Raw genomic sequence first — 24077 nt, 5'->3', positions numbered from 1 at the left:
CTAGGTTTTGGTTTCCTCATCTCTAAAAGATTTTAATCATGTCTCAAAGACTCTCCACCAATAAGCTTAACATAGGAAACTGCACTCATAGAAGAGTACCAAGGCATTCAATACAGTTCAAAATGTTTTAGAAACAGCGTTTATTTTCAAATCCATTTCAGAAGAATCTGATACAGAGAGAGGGTAAATGACTTGCTTGAGAAAATCTGGCAAAGGAATAAAATGCTGGTCTCTGGGGTCCCCAGTCAACCGGACCGTCAACCTCATCACATAGCTTCCAAAAAGCAACGTGACATTGTAAGAAATGCCTGGCTGGAAATATTTGCTCAAGTTCTGGTCACAAACTAGAACAAAACCTGTCTCTATTCTTTTATCTGTATAGAGTGGCTGAAGTTTTTCTTCTCATTTTTGGTTGCCTTCAGAGACCTCAGGCACTTGAGTACATCAAATAGTCCACTTGATTTTCTTCTGTATTGCTAACTCAAGTGTTTCTCTATAAATCCCAACCCACACCATTAAATAATTGATTTCATAGATCTACCTTTTGAGTTTTACAGATCAATATCAAAAGTTTCATGCCCTATGGAGAACTCTTAAGGAAAAAGATAACATTGTATAGCATATTTTATTCATCTAGTACAGACTTGATTAATCTCTTATTAGAGAATTAACCATATATATAAAATCTTATAAATTGTAGTCATTTTAAAAGTACTTCAAGAGGAATAAATCCAAATACATTGGCTCTTCCCACTACACCATCAGAAGCCCAGTGCAGACACAATTAACAACACTTACCTGTTCAAAATGTTTCTACTGTTTATATATGCTTCTGCTGTGAGAAACAGATGAAAGGGTTTCAGAAGTCTGTCGTATCCAAGTAACCAACTTTCTCTGATGGCTTCATGGGAAGCATTGATTACCAATTATTATGTCTGTATTGGGGCTCAATCACCCTTATCAAAGGATGGTGCAGCCATGAGATTCATGACAGTGATCTCAAATTTTTCCTGAGCTAGCTGTGCCAGATATTGGGTTTCAATTTGAAAATCACTCATTATTTGACAAAAAGTGTCACTGGAATAGGTAGGCGAGATCATCACTATTTCTCTTCTATTTTATTTTTTAGTGGAGTTTAATTTGAGATGTTGTGAAAAGCAAAGGCAGAAACACACTTTTCAGGTTCAACACCTTTAATGAGTGAGGAAAGCAAATTTTGTATCAAGTAAGCACCTAATTAGGCAAATAGCAGACAAGGACATAGATCTGAGAAGGGTGATTTTAAGTCAGGTTTTGAGAGGAGGACAAACAATCCATTGAAGGGACAGCTTTTTGGACTAGCAAAGAGAAGTCACTCTGAGCCTCAGCTATACCTGGGAAAGACTCATGTTTTCCCAAGAGAAAATAGGAAAAAATTCATTGACTTTATGATCAATAATTACTCCAAGTGAAATTAAAAAGTAATGAACTATCTTCTAAATTCTAATGTTACATTTTTCACAGAAAGCATTGACTTAAGACTAAAAAGAGCATGATTACTGCTCAAATGTTTTAAGGCTTGCAAAACAGGAGAAGCAATATGTTTGAGCAATGTTATAAGTAACTCAGTTTAAGGGGCAAGAAATGAAAATGAAAATAGCAAATATGTGACTAGCAACCCACAGAGTATAATAGGTACATATCCTGCTAATATCTCAAAATTATTTTGTGTAAATTAGATAGTTAACAATACTTTTTCATTTTACGCTCAGGCCTCAGGACTCCAGAAACATTACTTCATCCCAAGAATATAACACCACTATCAATGACAAAAATAATTCAAATTGATGACAGTAAAAACTGTCGAGATGATAGTGCCAAAATTTATGAGCAATTTCTTAATCAAAAGAATGAAGTGAAAGTTTGATGAAACTTATAAGATAAACAGAGGAGAGTCATCATTCACTTAAACTAATTACCACTGTGTAAATAAAACCAGCACACACATTCTGGGCATCAAATAAATTTCAGTTGGGCCATCAAAATTATCTACTCCGAGAAACACCTCCTAATCTACCAGAGGAAAAATGAACAGTTAAATATTCCACGTGTTTATATCCTTCAAACGGAGCTGATAAAGTCACAAACCATTCCATATTCTTACTACCTAAGGATTCAGTCCACCTAAGAACAATCATTTATCACCAACTAAATTACTAAAAGTTTCGTGTGGAATTCAGATATTTCCTCTCTTTTTAATTAAGTTAAATATAGTGAAAACCTCTCGAACTGAAATCAATGTATTTTTTTTTTAAAGATTGGCACCTGAGTTAACAACTGTTGCCAATCATCTTTTTTTTTTTTTCTGCTTTATCTCCCCAACCGCCCCCACCCCAGACATAGTTGTATATCTTAGTTGCAGGTCCTTCTAGTTGTGGCATGTTGGGTGCCGCCTCAACGTGACCTAAAGAGCGGTGCCATGTCCATGCCCAAGATCCGAACCCTGGGCCACCACAGTGGAATGCACGAACTTAACCACTCGGCCACGGAGCCGGCCCCCTAATGTGTGGTTTTGATTTGTGTTGGGGAAACATCAGGAATCCCAATATAGTTGTGTGGGATCCCCATAGTTTTGCATCTTCATGCTACTCTGTGGGGAGTTGAACTTAACTGCCTTGACCTCTCTGTATCATTTGAAACTGTGGATTACCTTCTTTTCTGGCTCCTAGCCATTGAACTTTCCATTCTCCTTCTGTGGCCATTCTGCTGGCTTCTGTTCCTCCACCTATACCCTAAATGTCAGTACCTTCCCCGGGACAGGACAAGTCATTGACTCTATTTTCTATATTGTCTTCCTTAGCAATTATATTCTCTTATCTCATAGCTTCAACTACCACTACTATTAATGGTATATCCCTCATGCTACTGCACACAGATAATGCATCTATACTAGCTCTTCTGTCTAATGTGGTCATTGCTACATTGTCAGAGCCACACATCTCTGTTAAATGTCTCACTTGAGAAAACTCAGCAAAGGAAAATAGAATGCTGGTCCCCTGAGTCACCAATCAACTGGACTGTCAACCTTATCATACTGCTTCTAAGAGGCGATGTGACACTGTAAGAAAATGCCTGGCTGGTATGCTTTGCTTTGGTTTCGGTCATGAACTAAAACAAGACCTGTTTTTATTCTTTTATCTGTATAGCCTAGGGGAAGCTTCCCTCCACAAATTTACATTGACTTCAGAGACCTCATGCACCCGAATTCATCAAACAGTCCATTTGATATCTTTTCCATGTTGCTAAATCAAGTGTTTCTCTATGGATTCCAAACCATAGTAAATATTCCTTGTTCTACAGATAACTTTGAAGCTAATCCTGCTGCCCGCTGATTTGTAATACACACGTGCCCACTTTTGTTGCTCACATCTAACAGGGAAAAGCAATCATAACAAGATGAGCTCTCTTTTATCGAGTGCTTGCTTTACGCTAGGCACAATAACCCTGCGAGTGAGTATTATTATTAGCAAAGTACAGATAGGAAAACCAATCTCCAGACCTATCAAGTAACTACTCCAAAATAACACAGAGAGTGGAAGAGTCCGGATTCAATCCCAGTTATGAATTCAAATCCTAACATCCTGCCACAATGGTATAGAAGGTAACAAGTCTTTGTTGCTAACCGTTTTGATTATCTGCTCATTTGGAATCTCTGTCAGTAGCCTGCCTGCTTGGACTTCCTCATATAGAAGTTTTAAATTAGATAGAACTGGGTTTGAATCTTATGTCTTGTTACCTAGTTGCACCACTTTGGTCAAAATACTATAACTCCACAAGCCATAATTTTCTCCTCTGTAAATTGGTATAATAATACCTATCTCACAGTGTTGGGGTGAGAATTAAGAAAGAAAATTATGGTAAAGAACTGAGTGTAGTGCCTGGAATTTGCTCCATGAAAGGCAACTCTTATGATTTGTGTTCCCCACCCTTGTCCCCCTGCATCATCAGCCCCTCCTTTGTCATAGCAATATACTTAATTATCTCTTTACTTACTCTGTGAAATCTCCCTGAAGGCAGGGACTATATTGTTAACCAATTTTCTCAAGCATCCAACCTACTGCTTGGCACGAGTGTATGCTGATACAATTTTCCTCACGGCTGCCGTAGAACACTTGGAGTGGACATGAAGACACTACCTGTATTTGTTCAGAATTTCAGGCTATACCTACCCCTCAACACATTTGTTGGCTTCCCGGTCCTTTAGCTAATGGAACTTTTAGTGTTGTTAAACACTGAAACCTCCAACAGTCCCTCCTGGCAGGACTTTCCTGACTAGTTATAGCCCCTGAAACCCAGTACAGGAAGATATGCCTCCCTACCGAACAAGACAATTTCTATGTGAGGAAATTCTCAATCAGAGCAGCTATGAAATGTGAGAAGTATGCAGAGATTGTAGAGGTCGGGCACTGTTGGGTACAGCTTCTTGAGTTGAATTTGAAAAGTCTGAGTGACATCAGGCTAAAATCTCATCTTGGGAAAAGAAGATCAAAGCATATGGCTTGTCAAGCAAAATAAGCTACCTTGCCCTTTTGGAAACAGCACAGAGGTTTTAAGAAGCACGTAAGATCATTTTTAAGGTCACTTCTGGGAATTTAAATACAAATGCTAATAAAGGAATATGTAGCCCAGAGGAATTCATATGACTTTTGATGAGTAAAAATCATTCAGAAAGATATTTTTAAATGGAAGCAATTAGCAAATAAAAATATTATTTTCATTCTAAAAGTGAGGAGGAGGTTTAATCAATCATGTGCTAATAAAGAATTTAATGATATTGCTATATACTGATTTAGAAAAGAACACTGAGTCAAAATGTTTGCTTTTTCAAAGACCATCTCCTGTGATATGACTTTTTGAGGACTGATTTTGGGAGACATTCTGACTATGTACAAATTGATATTTTATAGAGCAGGTGTTGTCCAGACAGTATTTTATACGAAAACATTTATTTCTTTATGCAGTGATGAGAGGAAAGATCTAATGAACTATGGTTAAAGAGGTAATACTAAAAAGGGGTTATCTGAAAAGAATTATGTCTGAGTTTCTTAAAGATGATGATGGTTGTGGCAGACAGAATCTAAGATGGCCCCCAGTGATCCCACCTCCTGATATTTACGTCCTTGTTTTATCCACTCCCTTTGAGTGGGAGTGGAATTTATGAATTGCTTTTAACAAAGAGAATATGGGAAAGGTGACAGGATGTCACTTCCATGGTTATGTTATATAAAATTATAACTTCCATCTTGCTGGCAGACTCTTTCCCTTGCTGGCTTTAATGAAGCCAGCTGCCATGTTGTGAGCTACCCCATGGAGATGCCGACGTGGCAAGGAACTGAGGTCTGTATCCAGCCAATATCTTGGAAGCAAATGAGCCTTCAGTGCAAAGCTCGAAAGGAATTGACCTAATCTTACTGACAACTCTATAAGTGAGATTGGAAGTGGATCCCTCTTTAGTCGAGCCTGAGATGAGACCCCAGCCTTGGTCAACATCTTGAATGCAGCCTCATGAGAAACCCTGAAGCACAGGAACCAGCTAAACTATACCAGGCTTTCTGACCCACAGAAACTGTGAGACAATAAGTGAATATCTGTCATTTTGAGCTGCTTAGTTTGTGGTAATATTCCACAACAACAGATTAACAATAGTAATTAATTGCAATTTCCTTTCAGTAAGTGTCCATTACACATCAAGCACTCTGCTATGTGATAACAGTATGGTAGGTAGGTAGCCATCTATCTAGATGATAGATAGATTCATTCTTGCTAGATTCTCAAATTAACTCTGTGAGCCTGAGAGTATTATGATTCTCATACAGATGAAAATCTTGAGGCACAGAAAATTTAATTTCTTATCTGAGGTTGCATCACTGCTTGCGTCCAAAGTTCATATGAATGATGTCTTCTCTATGCTACATTAGTCAATATCTAGCATTAAAAGAATAAATTGAATTAATTAAAAAGTAAGGTAGACAAGAATGAACTAAGGACTAAACTGGAAAAAATAGGAGAATTCTATAAATCAGGTAAAATTATATCTATCAATTTTCTTGTGCAGAATCTAATATTTTTTCATATGGGTATTGGACTCTCTTATTCAATGTCAGTTTAATTTGCTTTGCTTTTCAAAAAGCAGTATTTGTGAGAGTAACAGAAATAAAATCAGAAAACCAGCCAGTGATTTAAATACTATTTCTTTGGTATGATATTATCTTTGAACATTTTCTAGTTGCACTTTTATTCTAACATCTCCATCTGCCATCTTATGTCTATAAACCTCTAGTCTGAATTACTACAATATTACTTATAAAGAAACAGCTTTCTTCTGACCAATCATGGGGCCTATCACAAAGGAAAGAGATAAGGAGAGTTAGAAGGTAGGCGAGTAGAAAATATACAGACTGAAATATGGAGAAAAAATATAGAAATTACAGGAGTGATCATAGGAGACATAAGGAAAATGAAAAGCAAATGAAAAAACAGGCGAGAAGCAATATTTACAGAAATATTAGCAGAGAATTTTCCAAGCCTAAAGGGCTGCATCAAAACACAGTTTCAAGAAGCATTCTGAACTCCAAGCAGGATAAATAATAAAAATCACGACTAGGTGTATCTCAATAACACTGCTGAAAACTAAAGACAAGAAGAAAAACCTAAAACAGACATAAAGACACATGACCATCAAAAGAGGAACAATAAGATTGACAGCTAATCCCTCAACAAGAACGCAAAAGCCAAACAAAATGGAGTTATATTTTTATACTGCCAAAGAAATTAACCATCAACTTAGAATTCTGCATTTGGTTAACATGTCCTTCAAAAGTAAAGATCAATTAAAGCATGTGCACACTAAAAAGCTGAGAGGCTTCAATGCCAGCACAACCACATAAAAGAATAATGGGAGCTTCTCAAGACAAAAGAAATCATCTCGGAAATAAGAAAATGGAGGAAAGCCTGAAAAGCAATGGAAAATGCATGTAAATCTAAATAAACATTGATCAAATAAAAATAATAATAAATTCCTGTGGGGTTTAAAATATAGAGAGAATGAAAACACATGAAAATAAGAGCACACATGATTGAAAGGGATAAACCTGTAAAAAATGTTCACTGCACCATTACATTAACCAAAAATGAGAAACAACACAATCTCTAATAACAAGAGAATGGATAACTGAAGTATGCTGAGGTTGTATGATGACCCAACAGATAAGTGAGAAAATGAATAAGCTACAGCTTTACACTTCAGCATAAATAAATCCTGGAAGCATAACGGTGACTGCAAAAAACAAGATGATGACTACATACAACACGACGTAATTTTCATAAAGATTAAAATACTGAAACGTAGACTGTTTAAGGCTGCTTATAATATCAGAAGTATCAAAAGGAAAAACAAGGGAAAGATAAAAGTTAATTTGGGAAGTGTTTCCCACTTTTGGAGAGCAGGGGCACAGGATAGATGAGAGAACAAGGGCAGCTGCAATGGCATTGGGAATGTTCTAATTCCTAAGTTGCTTGGCAAGTTCATAAGTGTTCATTTTATTATTTGGCTTCCAAGTGTACGTAACTGCTATTCTTTGGTATGTACCAATTTTCTTCTGGATGGTGGAGACAAATATTTACTGAAGACAATATTCAAATTTTGGAAAACATTTAAAAACTTAGATTTCTAAACATATTGCTTCCTATTTCAAATGGCAGTACTTTGAAAAGATAACACAATTTGAATTGTTAGTTCAAAATCTTTGCATGTTCGACCACATAACTTGTGTTCCCTAAGATAAAAACAAGTAGCAATTTCAAGCAAGGTCAACAAATAAATACAAACGTGTACTATTTGATGAATCACAGTATTTTGTGCAAATTTCAAAACTTCTAAGCTTTAAGGATGAATTTGCATTAAAGGTTAAAAAAAGAGGACATATTTATTCAAAAGTATTTCCTATTGCTCATTATAGGTTATTTTTTTTAATCTTTTTTAAAGATTGGCACCTGAGCTAACAACTGTTGACAATCTTCTTTTTTTTCTGTTTTTTCTCCCCAAGTACTCCCAGTATATAGTTATATATTTTAGTTGTGAGTCCTTCTAGATGTGGCAGCCTCAGCGTGGCCTGATGAGCGGTGCCATGTCCACGCCCAGGATCCGAACAAGCACAACCCTGGGCCGTGGAAGTGGAGCGCACTAACTTAACCACTCCGCCACAGGGCCGGCCCCTGTTATTTTTTAAATATGCACAATTTTGATTCAAAGACACTGGATCCTCAATAGTTTTTAAAAAGGGAGTGAAAACACAAATTTGGGGATGAAATAGCTTCAAAAGTACAGAAAAGCAAAGTAAAATGAAATGAAAGGTAAATGATAATATAAACAAACATAAACATAACAATCAAAAGTAAACAGAAAAAGAAAGAAAAATTAAAATTACATTAAAATAATAATACTACATGTTTCAACAAAGAAGTTTCATCCCTTCAGAATCTTAGCACAAGTAACTTGGACTTTTAAAGAATTAAGCTTATAATTATTTATTCTGGTCCTCGCACTATTCTTGTGCTATGACTCTAGTTACTTCCAGTCATAATCACTTATTAATCTTTTAATGTGAGACAGCTTGTTATAAAGATACTGGTATCTATATTTTTCCGCATAGTAACTGGGATTCGTCTGTTTCATCTTCTGATATTCTAGTGAGAATTTTTTATCAATGTCTTGATATTCTTTTGAGCCTGGAGAAAAGTGCTTCCTTTTTGAATTTAAGTTAGTAAACATGCTGGATAAATTCCGCATCTTGGCATACAAGGCCTGATATTCAGCATATTCTGCTCTAAATTCCTGCTCATTACTGCTTATGTTGCTCAGAGGAAACTATAGTGACATAGTCAGTCAAATAATCTGGGAGCCTAGATGTTGAACAAGTCTTCCCAGAGGCAGTGCAAAGCTTTTCAACTTCTTCCCCGGAATTCAGCTTTGCACCTTTACCGCATCTTTCAGGATCTGTTTTCTGTTTCTCGGTGATCTCAATACTGTACTCTTGGCTCTTTGCTTTGCATTTCACAATTTCATATTTGAACTTATCAGGCATCAAATAATTTTTCCCCATGAGCTTCGAATACTTAATTGGAATTGTTATCGAGGCTATCATTTTCAAAGTATGTTTACCCTGCTGGCTCTCGAAGATTCTACTGTTTTGACTAAAACTGTCACCATCTGGATCTGGGGTTCCAGGTCCTTCTGCAGTGCTGCGAGAACTGCGGTTGGAACGTACACGCCGAGGAGCATGTGAAACAGGAAGACGGGCTGTGGGCAATGGTGGAGGGATGGGGTTGGCAGGAGCTTCAGAGAGTGGTGGGAGACCAACAGCAGATTTTTCACTGGTGTTATTCAAACGACCGTTTGATGTTGACTGTACTGTAGTTGTCAGGTGAGATATTCTGACTTTCTTTTTCTTTAAAGGATCAATAACAGCAGAATTGAAAAGCCATTTCTGAGGAGATGATGTTTCATTTGTACTAGAACCTATAGAAGATTCTGAGTGATTAATGTCAGTAGCATTCTGAAATGGATCTACTCTTTGGGAAAGCACCAACTCCAATGACTGCTTGTCCAGTTCACTGTATCCAGGCCAGTCTCTTTGGAGTTCTTTAAATACATAATCCTTTAAGGTATATGAAAAATCCTGAGTATTCAGATTGGCTACTTGGTTTAGGATATTTTCAAGGGAGTTCTCGTCATTTTGTTCCACACCATCTTTCCGAAGTCGAAAAAGCAGTTCTGTTTTCTTGTAGTCCTTCAATGCCAGTAAGTGAATCACCCTGTCCCTATATGGCCGCAAGCGGACACTGTTGGGAACTCGTGATTTTCGAATTGTGTATGCAGGGTTAAGGGGCGCTGTTCTTTTTCTCTCAGGCACTGGATCTGGAATGGCTTGAGGTGCTTTCCGAATTGGCATTCTTTTCTTTCCACATGGCTTTCCAATTTTTTTCCATTTGTTGCAGGATTCCTCTTCTGCCTGGGTTCTTACTGGTGTTATCTGAGAAGCATTGGTTGTTCTACACTGCGTCATTTTATCTCGCCTCAAGTGCAGCCAACTGAGCTGTGAGGGACTATAGCCTGAGACAGTTTGTTGAGTATGGTCTTGATGGTTGTCTTTACTCACATTTGACAATTGAAAGTTAAAGTTGGATACATCAGTTGGTGAATTGTTTGGGGGGATTTTGATAGGCCCTTGGAGTCCTTGGAACTGACGAGAAGTTTGAGGGGGTACTGTGTTCTCGTGGTATGGATTAGAGTCAATTGCCTGAATGGCTGGCTTGGTAAGCTGCATGGGAAGTAAAGTGACATTGTCCTGCCTCGGCTCTATGCCATCTGCCTCTCCCACTGCCACCTCTCCTTGGTGCACCACTTCCTCTCCTGCTCTGCCTTGAGAGGCTGCTGTATAGTCATATCTGGAAAGATCAAAGTTTAAACAGTAAAATACTTTAGAAAACAATGACTCTCTTTGGCAAAAATTGTGTTTCTTATTGCTATTGTTTGTGAAATGTAATTCTAAAAGATTTTTTCCTACTGGAACAAAGGCAAGAAGTGCCTGGTTGAGATAGAACCTAGGTTGGTAAAGTCGATTATAAAAATCTAATCACTTTCCAGTGTTCTTCCTTTCACATTTTTAGTTTCTCTTCAGGAGGAACTCTTAACTCTAACTGGAAAGTGCTAAGTTCTTCTCTGAGCTCAGTGCGTAGAAGTCATCTCCTCCCAGTAAGTTCAACACCAGGTAGAGGTGCTTGGTTGGGGGCGTTAACAGGCACTGCAAACTCAAGGAAACTGGAGAGGAAGGCTTCCACTTCGCGGAGTTAGCATGAAGTTCTCCTTACATTTACTCTGACAGGCAAGGGGGCTGTTGAGACCTTCTTGCAATTGGAGCCTAACCTATCAATAGGGGCTCTCATTTGGTAGCTAAACAACTTATTTTGTATTAATAGTGGGTAAAAGCAAACATTTTAGAGGTGCTTGTTCCTCTTTCTCAACTTTTTAACCATCGCCAATGAGTGGAAGGAATTTTCATTTCCTTAGCTTGCCACTTATGCCCATTATTCTGTTTCTTTGCACTTCTCACTTAGAGGATCCTCAGGAAATCACAATTATCCAGGTAAAATCGCCCATGCTGAAAGAAAGCTTGCAGCTAGGTATGCTAAAGGTGTACAATTGAATCACAGAATGTACACAGATTACGAGAAACCAGTTCCAACTAGTTTCACCCCAGAAGATAATAGGCACAATTCTCCCTCGTTACCCACTTCACACTCTCAGTCAATGTTATTCTCAGCTTTGCCTACCTTAACTGATGGCATCACCTTCTACCTTATCACACAACTAGAAAACCTCAGAGTAATCTTCTACTACTCCCTCAAACATACTTCTCATTAATTTCCCTCCAAAACTTCTAGTCAGCCATCAAATTTCCCATTCATATAATAGATGGTTATTGAGTAGCTATCATGTGCCAGACAGTGTTCTAGATGCTTGGGAATATTGTAATGAACAAAACAGAAACAAACAAAAATCCTTGTTCTCACGATGCCTACATTCTTTTCAAGTTTTCCTGCATAACATCTTAAATCCCCCACTTTCTCTCTCATACCACAGCCATTGTCCAAATTTAGGCCGAGAACATCTTAGCCAATGCTATATACTCTCTTACTAGATTGATTTATTGCCTCCAGTCTTTTCTTGTTCTGAACCATCTTCCAAATTATCGACAATAATTCTAATCAACTTTGCTTTAAAACAAGTGATGGGGGAGCCAGCCCTTGGCCAAGTGGTTAAGTTCCCGCACTCCGCTTCAGCAGCCCAAGGTTTTGCCAGTTTGGATCCCGGGCAGGGACATAGTACTGCTCATTAGGCCATGTTGAGGCGGTGTCCCACATGCCACAACTAGAGGGACTACAACAACAATATAGAACTATGTACTGGGAGGCTTTGGGGAGAAGAAGAGGAGAAAAAAAAGATTGGCAACAGATCATATCCCAGAACCAATCTTTAAGGGGGAAAAAAAAAAGTGATGGTTCCCATTACTTAAAGAATAAAACTAATGAAGAGGTACTCAACATCACTAATCATCAGGGAAATGCAACTCACAACCGTAATGAGATATCAACTCATTGAATTAGAATGTTAGAATGACTATCATCAAAAAGACAAGAGATAACAAGAGTTAGTGAGGATGCAGAGAATAAGGAACACTTGTGCCCTTTTGGTGGCAGTGTAAATTGGTGCAACCACTATGGAAACCAGTGTGGAGGTTCCTCAATCAATTAAAAATAGGACTACCATATGATCCAGCAATCCCACTTCCAGGTATATATCCAAAGGAAATGAAATCAGGATCTCAAAAAGATAGCTCTACTCCCATGTTCATTGCAGCATTATTCACGATAGCCAAGACATGGAAACAACCTAAGTGCCCATCAGTGAATAAATTGATAACGATGATGTGGTGTATATATGCAATGGAATATTATTTATCCATGAGAAAGAAAGACATCCTGCCATTTGTAACGACATGGATGACACTAGAGGGCATTATGCTAAGTGTAATAAGTCAAACAGAGGAAAACAAAATACTGTATGATATCACTTACATGTTGATTCTTAAAAAAAAAAAACTCATAGAAACAAAGTCTAGAATGGTGGTTACCAGGAGCTGAAGGGTGGGGGAAAAGGGAGATGTTGGTCAAAGAACACAAATTTCCAGTTATAAAATGAATAAGTTCTCAGGATCTGATGCAAATCATAGTGATTATAGTTAATAATGCTGTTTATATAACTGAAAATTGCTAAGAGAGTAGACCTTAAATGTTCTCATCACAAAAATATGGCAATTAGGTGACGTGATGCAGGTGTTAGCTAATGCTACGTTGGTAATTATTTTGCAGTATATAAGTGTGTCAAATCAACACTTTGTATACCTTAAACTTATACATTGTTAAATATCAATTAGATCTCAATAAAGCTGGGAAAAAGAGAAAAAAATGAAACTCTTTGGTGTGGCATACCAGGCCCTTCTTACTCTGTCCCTAACCTACCCTAAAGCTTGTGCCATGTATCTAAATGCTACATTGATGTGTTTACTATTCTCTGAACTTGCCCACAATCTTGTTCCTGTGTTAGCCTTTCACTTGATATTTCTTCTGCCCACTAATGTTCTTCCCCTAGATCCTTCCTTACATTGTTCCTTTACTTTATTTAGAAAGTCCTTTCATGACCATTTTGTCTAAAAGAGTGACCTACGCACACACCCACTCCAGTGCTGTCTTTCCACTATCTTACTTTTCCTTATAGAATATTTACTACTTGAAATTATATTACATATATTTGTCTGTTTAATTTAAGTCACTGTCACCAGAATAGAAGTTTAATGAGGGCTTGGATTCTGTCAGTCTTTTGCACTGCTGTATCTCCAATGCCTGGAGCAGTGCCTGGCACACACATTAAGGCCTCAACGTATATGTGTTGAACAGATGAATACATCAACGCTCTCTACTTTTAAATCTCAAGTGTGTTGGGTTCAAACAGTGAAATTTCTAATTTCTTAGAAACCCACCTCAAATGTGACATCATATATAAGATCTCCCTCTGGTCAAAACTAATACTTTACTTCATTATGATTATCTCTATGAAAAACACCACGCATTGCATGATATATTACTTATGTGTTTGTCTCCTCCACTAGACTCTGACATCTACCTCTACCTCTATGCCAACTGCATTCTACTCAAATTTGTATGACCCTTTCTTTTTGTCTCCAGTACCTCGCTCTAGAAGTAGCAAGTGCATAGCAGAAGGCACGCTCTAAATGTTTGTCAAAAGAATGAATAATACTACCTTTGGACTTCTCCGGGTGAAGATACTTTACTGTCACGTCAAGGAGTCACGTTAAGTCTGTTAATGTCAGAGAGATGTTCTGTTCCTCTTTAAGATTTTTTTTCATGTTCCTGTTAACTTCACGGTATATTTGTTTTTAAAAAAGTGAAGTCACTGTTGCAGAGAGAATGTAAAATACTTCCTCCGAAAACCAATAAACCGCTAAACTATATTCCACAATCTAATGTTCCAATGTATGCACAAGTGCTCTGTTTGATTCTTCCTGAAGACCTGTAGTAGACAGGAGGAAATAATGTATCCATTGGTATCTTTAACTCTGCAACCTTTGAGAGAATAAATAAAGTATTTCTAGGGTAGTCCTATTCCCAGTGGAAAGGACAACAAAAAAATTATTACTTACCAAGAGACTGGGAAGAGGGGCACTTTATGACAAAAAGTAAGAAACGGTATTGATAGACATAAAAAAAATACTTGAAAACACAAAGCAAGATTTCCTGACTTCTGAAAAGAAAACTGAATGTTGTAAAGATGCCAAATATTTTCATATTACTACATGCATTTAGAGCAATTACAATAAAAACTTGAGCAAGATTTTTTTCCTTAAATCTGTCAAAACTATTCTAAAATTTAACTGTAAGAAAAGCTAAAACAATTTCACAAAAGGAGACTAACAGCACGGAGTTATCCCTTCCTGATAACACAAAGCTATGATAATTAACAGAGTGAGGAACTAGCATAATAAGAGATTGAAAATGAACAGATATTTGAGACACTGAGTCCAGAAATTTAGTAGATCAGGGGGCTGGCCCGGTTGCACAGTGGTTAGGTTCATGTGCTCTGCTTCAGTGGCCCAGTGTTCTCGGGTTTGGATCCCAGGCACAGACCTACACATAGCCCATCAAACCATGCTGTGGCAACATCCCACATGCCAAAAATGGAGGAATATTGACATAGATGTTAGCTCAGGGACAATCTTCCTCAAGCAAAAAGAGGAAGATTGGCAACAGATATTAGCTCTGGGCCATTATTCCTCACCAAAAAAAAAAAATTCTCTCAGTAGATGATAAAAAGACAATCAGTAATCATGTATAAGGGGTAGATCTTTACAGCAACACTGCTTAAGACAAGTTGTCAACCTTTTTGCAAAACTATCATGTTAGAATCTCCCTTCATAACATATTATAGAATGAATTCCAGATATATCAAAGAATTCAAAAATGAAATCATAAGACAACAAAAGACCTGAAACTTAAGAGTAATGGCAATAATCACAGAGAAAAACATGAGTATAATTTCTTGCATACACAATAATTATACGAAGAGCACTCAAATTTTATCTCATCAAGTCCAAAAACTGGTATCAAAATAAGGAAAGCTTGAGGAATCATGCTAGATTTCTCTGTTTGGAGGCATACAGGATAGGAACACAGTTGTGTCCTAATTAGCACTGCTGAAAAGTTATTTCTTTTCATGGGCTTTAAGAAAAAGTTAGTAGATGAAATTATTGAATACTATCCTAACTCTCTGATTAAGTAGGGGGCAATAATAAATTACACTCTAACAAAATTGAATTTCTTTTCTACATCGTCTAACATGCCACCTTGTTACTACTATGAAATAGATGGTTAGTTCACAAGGCACTATGTGATTGGGTGAGAATAACAAATAAAATAACTACACAACTAATATATTGTGAGAGATCATTGTACTGTTGCTGTCCTGTTTTGGCAAGCCAATTATCATTCTACCTGGCTCTCTAGCAAATACTGAAGCAGTTAAAATGACAAGACATTATCAGTCAATCTCAAAGTGACATACTTGTACCTTTTTTCTTACTATACTTTGATAATGCTTCTAAACATGTCACTGACCGCTGTGGTCACTCCGCTCAACCTAATGAGGCCACCACACTCTGACCTGTGTGTAATCCTCTGTGAGAGAGCAGGAGGCATGTGGAGCTTGCCTGCTCATTTATACCAGGTATCTTGGATCTCACGGATATCCATTCTATAGCCTGTTTGCTGGGTTTGTAGTAAACAAAGTAGTAACCAGTTAAATCCAATTCAAATCATTCTTAGGAGAGAAATAATAAAAATCAGAGCAGAAATAAATACTATTGAAACGAAAAAGGCAGTAGAAAGGATCAATGAAACAAAGAGCTGATTTTTTGAGAAGATAAATAAAATTGACAAACCACTAGCCAGACGTACAGAGAAAAAAAGGGAGAAAGCTCAAATAAACAAAATCAGAAATGAGCGAGGAGAAATAACAACAGACGCTGCAGAAATACAACAGATTATAAGAGAATACTACAAAAAACTATATGCCAACAGAATGGATAACCTAGAGGAAATGGATAAATTCTTGGACTCCTACAATCTCCCAAAGCTCACTCAAGAAGAGGCAGACAATTTGAACAGACCAATCACAAGGAAAGAGATTGAAACAGCAATAAAAAACATCCCAAAGAATAAAACCCCAGGACCAGATGGCTTTCCTGGGGAATTCTACCAAACTTTCAGAGAGGATTTAATGCCTATCCTTTTCAAGCTATTCCAAAAAATTAGGGAAGATGGAACACTTCCTAACACATTCTATGAGGCCAACAACACCCTGATACCAAAACCTGACAAAGGCTCCATGAAAAAAGAGAATTACAGGCCAATATCACTGATGAACATAGATGCAAAAATTCTAAACAAAATTTTGGCAACCAGAATTCAGCAATTCATCAAAAGGATCATACATCATGATCAGGTGGGATTCATACCAGGGACACAGGGATGGTTCAACATCCGCAAATCAATCAACATGATACACCACATCAACAAACTGAGGAATAAAAACCACGTGATCATCTCAATAGATGCAGAGAAGGCATTTGACAAGATCCAACAGCCATTTATGATAAAAACTCTGAACAAAATGGGCATAGAAGGAAACTACCTCAACATAATAAAGGCCATATATGACAAACCCATAGCCAACATCATACTCAATTGGCAAAAACTGAACGCCATCCCCCTGAAAACAGGAACAAGACAAGGATGCCCTCTATCACCACTCTTATTTAACATAATACTGGAGGTCCTGGCCAGAGCAATCAGGCAAGAAAAAGGAATAAAAGGAATCCAAATAGGGAGGGAAGAAGTGAAACTCTCACTGTTTGCAGACGACATGATCTTATATATAGAAAACCCCAAAGAATCCATTGGAAAACTGTTAGAAGTAATCAACAACTACAGCAAAGTTGCAGGGTATAAAATCAATTTGCATAAATCAGTAGCATTTCTATACTCCAGTAATGAACCAACAGAAAAAGAACTCAAGAACACAATACCATTCACAATTGCAACAAAAAGAATAAAATACCTTGGGATAAATTTAACTAAGGAAGTGAAGGACCTATATAATGAAAATTACAAGGCCTTTCTGAGAGAATTGGATGACGACATAAGGAGATGGAAAGACATTCCATGTACAGGGATTGGAAGAATAAACATAGTTAAAATGTCCGTTTTTTTTTTTTTTAAAGATTTTTTTTTCATTTTTTCCTTTTTCTCCCCAAAGCCCCCCGGTACATAGTTGTATCTTCTTCATTGTGGGTCCTTCTAGTTGTGGCATGTGGGACGCTGCCTCAGCGTGGTTTGATGAGCAGTGCCATGTCCGTGCCCAGGATTCGAACCAACGAAACACTGGGCCGCCTGCAGCGGAGCGTGCGAACTTAACCACTCGGCCACGGGGCCAGCCCCCCCCCCAAAAAAAAATGTCCGTTCTACCTAAAGCAATCTACAGATTCAACGCCATCCCAATCAGAATCCCAATGACATTCTTTACAGAACTAGAACAAAGAATCCTAAAATTCATATGGGGCAACAAAAGACCCCGAATTTCTAAACCAATCCTGAGAAAAAAGAACAAAACGGGAGGCATCACAATCCCTGACTTCAAAACATACTACAAAGCTACAGTAATCAAAACAGCATGGTACTGGTACAAAAACAGGTGCACAGATCAATGGAACAGAATTGAAAGCCCAGAAATAAAACCACACATCTATGGACAGCTTATCATTGACAAAGGAGCTGAGGGCATACAATGGAGAAAAGAAAGTCTTTTCAACAAATGGTGCTGGGAAAACTGGACAGCCACATGTAAAAGAATGAAAATTGACCATTCTTTTACACCATTCACCAAAATAAACTCAAAATGGATCAAAGACCTAAAGGTGAGACCTGAAACCATAAGGCTTCTGGAAGAAAACGTAGGCAGTGCACTCTTTGAACATCAGTATTAAAAGGATCTTTTTGGACACCATGCCTTCTCAGAGAAGGGAAATAATAGAATAAACAAATGGGACTTCATCAGACTAAAGAGCTTCTTCAAGGCAAATGAAAACAGGATTGAAACAAAAAAACAACCCACTAACTGGGAAAAAATATTTGCAAGTCATATATCTGACAAAGGCTTAATATCCATAATATATAAAGAACTCTCGCAACTCAACAACAAAACATCAAACAACCCAATCAAAAAATGGGCAGGAGACATGAACAGACATTTCTCCAAAGAAGATATACTGATGGCCAATAGGCACATGAAAAGATGCTCATCATCGCTGATCATCAGGGAAATGCAAATCAAAACTACACTAAGATATCACCTTACACCCGTTAGCATGACAAAAATATCTAAAACTAATAGTAACAAATGTTGGAGAGGTTGTGGAGAAAAAGAAACCCTCATACACTGCTGGTGGGAATGCAAACTGGTGCAGCCACTATGGAAATCAGTATGGAGATTCCTCAAAAAATTAAAAATAGAACTGCCATACGATCCAGCTATCCCACTACTGGGTATTTATCCAAAGAGCTTGAAGTCAGCAATTCCAAAAGTCCTATGCACCCCAATGTTTACTGCAGCATTATTTACAATAGCCAAGACATGGAAGCAACCTAAGTGCCCAGCAACAGACGAATGGATAAAGAAGATGTGGTACATATATACAATGGAATACTACTCAGCCACAAAACAGAGCAAAATCATTCCATTTGCAATAACATGGATGGACCTTGAGGGAATTATGTTAAGTGAAATAAGCCAGCGAGAGAAGGATAATCTGTGTATGACTCCACTCATATGAGGAATTTAAAATTATGGACTAAGAACAGTTTAGTGGATACCAGGGGAAAGGTGGGGTGGGGGGTGGGCACAAAGGGTGAAGTGGTGCACCTACAACACGACTGACAAACATTAATGTACAACTGAAATTTCACAAGATTGTAACCTATCATTAACTCAATAAAAAATAATCCAATTCAAACCATTCTTGCCAGTTATCAAACCTCTCGAGGTCTGGCCTAGTTTAGGACTAATTCTACCATTTCTCACCTATCCATTGTTTTGGGTCATCTTCCAAATTATAAGCTCCAACACAGCTCTATGCTTCCCTCTTCACACTGCTCTGCACTTCCTTTGCTATGTAACCATTCACATTCCTAACCTTCTAGAACTTCTACATCACAATTAGCAATCACCTCTAACATTCTCCACCTCCAACCTTAAAGTGAAACTTGGCGGGCCGGCCCCGGTGGCCGAATGGTTAAATTCGCATGCTCCACTGTGGTGCCCAAGGATTTTGCTGGTTTGGATCCTGGGCGGGGACGTGGCACTGCTCGTCAGGCCACATCGAGGCAGCATCCCACATGCCACAACTAGAAGGACCTGCAACTGGGATGTGCAACTCTGTACAGGGGGGATTTGGGGAGATAAAGCAGAAAAAAGAAAAGATTGGTAACAGTTGTTAGCTCAGCTGCCAATCTTAAAAAGAAGAAAAGAAACTTGGCTTTCCCCAAGGATGCTGCTTTATCTATAGCCCTCTCAGAATGAACCCACTTATTTTCTCTGACTCTCTGTACGTCAGGGTTAGGAAGTGAGAACATTTTCTTTTTTTGCTTTAAAGTGATATCATGAGAACAATGAATTATTCATTCATTCATAAAGTTATCCCCTCCTCTGAGGTACAAACCATCTGGTAATAACCTTTATACCATCAAATTCCTAACCCTGCTCTACTCGGTAGTTCATCTCACATTACTCTTCCCTCAGTTCTACAGGCTTCAGGCCTACTGACCTTTCTTTCATCGCTAAAATGCACCAGTCTCATTCCTGCCTTGAAGGTTTTGTATATGCTGGTCCCACGGTGGCAATGTTCTCCCTTACCAATCTGCTTCCTATGCCTTCACACACAACTCTGTCTGTCTATGAAGCTCCTAGCCATCTTCCTGGTCCCAGTTTAAATACCCTTAATAGACCATCTATTAGTCAGGGATTCAGATAAAACCAAATGGCATGTCCAAACTAGGATAATTAAAGGTGGGTTTAACCAAGACACTACAAAGATATGAACACATGTAGAGAAACTTCAAGAGACTGTGGTATCCTAGGGTGGCTAACATACTTAGAGCAGGAGTAAGGAGGGAGAGAATTGTATAGCAAGCAAGATGGAGAAGTTCAGTGACAGATGGTCAAGGGACAAAACCAGCCCACGACAGCCATGCAGGGCCAGAGCTAGAGGAATAAATATCTCCACTTTTTTCCCCTCTTTTCCTCTAACCTACTAGAGTATCCCCATTGGCCAAATGCAACCAGAAGTCAGAGAACATTGAGTATTCTACACAGATTACGTAACAGAGAGCAGACCTTTGTTGATACTCCAGAACAAGTCAGTTTATCCTATTAAACACCCTTGTTGCACTCTGTATTTATTTTCTTTTTAGACAATTAAACCTATACCTAGTCTCTTTACAGTCCTCTTCCTTAGATTTTAAATTCTTGGAAGAAAGAGTGTGGCTTCTACATATTTTGTAATATACAGCTGAATGTTATCACTCACAAGCACACATTTGTGACAACATTCACATTTCTTTTGGTACATATATGCCAGTAGTCAATGGCAAAGTCCTCCACAACACCCTAGAGCATGCTAACAGTAATGGCTTTGACAGGCATTACTTCCACTAAAATTTGAAAGCACAGACTTTCATGTATTACACTCATGCTTCTGTGTATCCGTATGCACTGATTATAGATGGTTCTTACTCCTCAAATGACTTTGTAATGCTTCTAGTGTTTTGATTCAGAATTTCATAGTCTTATGGAATAATCTTTTCCACATACTCAAATTTCTTATCTCAAATTTTTACAGTAATCTGCAGCACTGCTGTGATCTGTTTGCCCGAGAATACAATGAAACAGAAGGTAAGTCGACAAAGGCAATTGGAAATGCCCGAATTAAAGCAGCATGTGGAGTATGATTAATTCAGTACTTTCCTTATATAGAAACCATTTCAAGGGAAGATTCTATTCCCATCTTCCTACCGCTCTGAAATTCCTTTGTACTTAATGCTGAGGTCATTGTTCCTTCCAGAGCCATGTTGTAACTTTTGTTCTAACTGTCCTGCTAAGTAGAGTGAGAAAACTCCAATATTGAGACCCCCCAGAAACCAGAGTTAGTAGCCATTCTCCTATATTCTGATTGTTCTCCTCAACAGTAGTGACCATTCAACTTTTGATTTCTTTTTTTTTTTTTTTTTTTTGAGGAAGATTGGCCCTGAGCTAACTACTGCCAAATCCTCCTCTTTTTGCTGAGGAAGCCTGGCCCTGAGCTAACGTCCATACCCATCTCCCTCTACTTTATATGTGGGTCGCCTACCACAGCATGGCATGCCAACCAGTGCTGTGTCCCCACCTGAGATCCAAACCAGCGAACCCTGGGCCGCTCAGAAGCTGAACGTGCGAATTTAACCGCTGCGCCACCGGGCTGGCCCCCAACTTTTGATTTCTAAGTAGTAGTTTTGCTTTCCACTCAGAACAGAATATTATAAATACAAATATTGTTCAAAGCAGTGATTATTGTTCTAAAAATGCCTCCTTGCTAAGTGAAAACCATTAGGACTGAGCTTTCTGCAAATGTGTAATAATGCTAAGCAAACCTGCCTGGCACATTATCAAATGGCATTTTAGGCAAGTGTAGGCACTTGTGCTGTCCAGTAATGCCCAGCATGCATAGGGCCAATTGGGTGTTTCTTAGATCAATACAGTAACACTGTGTTCTATCATTATTTTTAGCAACCAAGACTGCACATTCGAAAAGGACAATATTCTAAATAGTCTCAATTTGGTTAGCATAACCTTTGTGTATAATTTAATCTGTTTGGGACTTTTGGCTCACAGTCACTTTAATATCATTATATTTCCTATATTATACTCCTTTTTATGAGCTTTCATGAATTAAAAAAATACCTTTAAATAAATATTTTGTACATCATTATATTTCGATCATTATATGTTGACCTCTGTATAGACTGCATTGTGTTCACAACCAAAAGTCTAGTTGCCATTCACCACCATACCTATGTGCCCCTGTACCCCTTTTTCCCTTCCCCTGCCCCTTCCCCTTTGGTAACCACCAATCTGTTCTCCATATCTACGTGTTTGTTTATTTGTTTATCTTCCACATGTGAGTGAACTCATATGGTAATTGTCTTTCTTCATCTTATTTATTTTCACTTAACATAATACCCTCAAGGTCTATCCATGTTGTCACAAACGGCAAGATTTCATCTTTCTGTGGCTGAGTCATATTCCATTGTACACCTAAAACTTTTATAAAATAATAAACCAATGTGACCTCAATAAAAAAATACATATTTCGATGTTCTTTATTATTGATGTTTTCAATTTGAAATTACATCTTGACCAGGATAATAAAAGTATTAAAGAGGGAAAAACGCATTCATATAATTTTGAAGAGTGCCCATATTTTAAAATTAATGTTAAACTGATATTTTTGTCCATTGAATTGATCCCTTATGTTGGTAGTGTTTTAGACACAGTTAGACGGAGTCAACATATTAGATAGAATGCTCTATAAGCAACCTCAAAGGATAAGGATGTCTCTCTATGACCTTAGCATAAACTGGACAACAAAATTCTGACCAGGATTACCAAAAGAAAGCAATTATGGAGTATCATCATTTAGATCATAGTTTGATTAATTCTGTAGGTGAATATTAAACCACAAATTTCCTTCCTCTTTCCTTGTACTCACAGAGACAGAACTTGAAAGGACTTCAGCTCATTTTACCCAACCCCTTCCATTTATAGTCAAAGAAACTGAAGCCCAGAAAGAAGAAGTGACACACCCTAGGTTACAGTATTTGCCAGATCTCAAGCCATCCTATTCCTTTCCCAGTGTTCTTTCCACTATACCAATGTCCACATTTAGGGTAAGGATGAAATCAAATAACCCAATAGATAGAGAGGAAAGGGATAGTCACAGAATTTGGATGAGAAACTCAAGGTTGTAGTTAGTTTAGAGTGTTCAGCTTGAAAGGAAGTCATTTCAGTTCATCTTCCCAACTCCTCACCCTGCATCTCAAGCCCAGAGTGGCATGAATGAAACTTTAACTATGATACACGGACCCTGTTTGCATAGATCCATGAGTAATGAATTCTAGTGCTATTGACTTTGCTGTATGTGGGGATAGCATAAAGAATCACAAAACACTGGATCAACCAAACATTTATGTTACATCCAATTCTGCCAATATCAGAAGATCATAGCCATAACTGTCCAGAGATGAATTGGAATCACGGAAAATTTGGCCCCGATATGTCGCTAAACAATGTAAATACACTTTTTCATACTCAGCTCTTAACTTTGATGAGAAGTTTTGATGATCTCTTTTGGGGAGATCTGAAACTTAATTCTGCCACCAGCAATTTCCATAAACTAAACAAATCTCAAGGAAATTACTTAGGAAACACTGGAGAGATTAAGGACAGAGCACTAATGAAAAATTAATCGATTTTCACTTCACTAATTTGTGAAGTCAAAAGACAGTTGTTAGAAGCCTCAGGTTTCAAACTGAACCAGATATCATGAGAGAAACTTAAAGTAACATCCATGGAAAAGCTCATTGAGGCTGAGTTTCATATAAAATGTGCAATTAAATATTTTATATATAAAATGGAATAGAAATATACTGATATGTGCATGTAATTATTGACTTCTATTATTAACCCCATTTTATTTTCAGAGTTACTATTTATATTATGAGAATAAAACATGATATACCAGAAAGATCTCAGCTAT

The 24077-nt window shown here is 37.8% G+C and overlaps 1 protein-coding gene across 1 annotated transcript; it reads right to left on the bottom strand.

Annotated features, from left to right (window-relative positions):
• Positions 1-8549: 8549 nt before the first annotated feature.
• On the bottom strand, positions 8550-19418 carry LOC100056183 (RNA polymerase II elongation factor ELL2-like). The gene is made up of 2 exons (XM_023633720.2): positions 19310-19418; positions 8550-10485 (listed from the first exon to the last, which is right to left on the bottom strand). Exons 1-2 carry the CDS (start codon positions 19315-19317, stop codon positions 8880-8882), a joined length of 1614 nt encoding a protein of 537 aa, XP_023489488.1. The 5' UTR covers positions 19318-19418; the 3' UTR covers positions 8550-8879.
• Between the last annotated feature and the right edge of the window lie 4659 nt (positions 19419-24077).

This window comes from Equus caballus, chromosome X (assembly GCF_041296265.1).
Source record: "Equus caballus isolate H_3958 breed thoroughbred chromosome X, TB-T2T, whole genome shotgun sequence".
NCBI classification, from domain to species: domain Eukaryota; kingdom Metazoa; phylum Chordata; class Mammalia; order Perissodactyla; family Equidae; genus Equus; species Equus caballus.
This window is presented reverse-complemented; position numbering and strand designations above follow the sequence as displayed.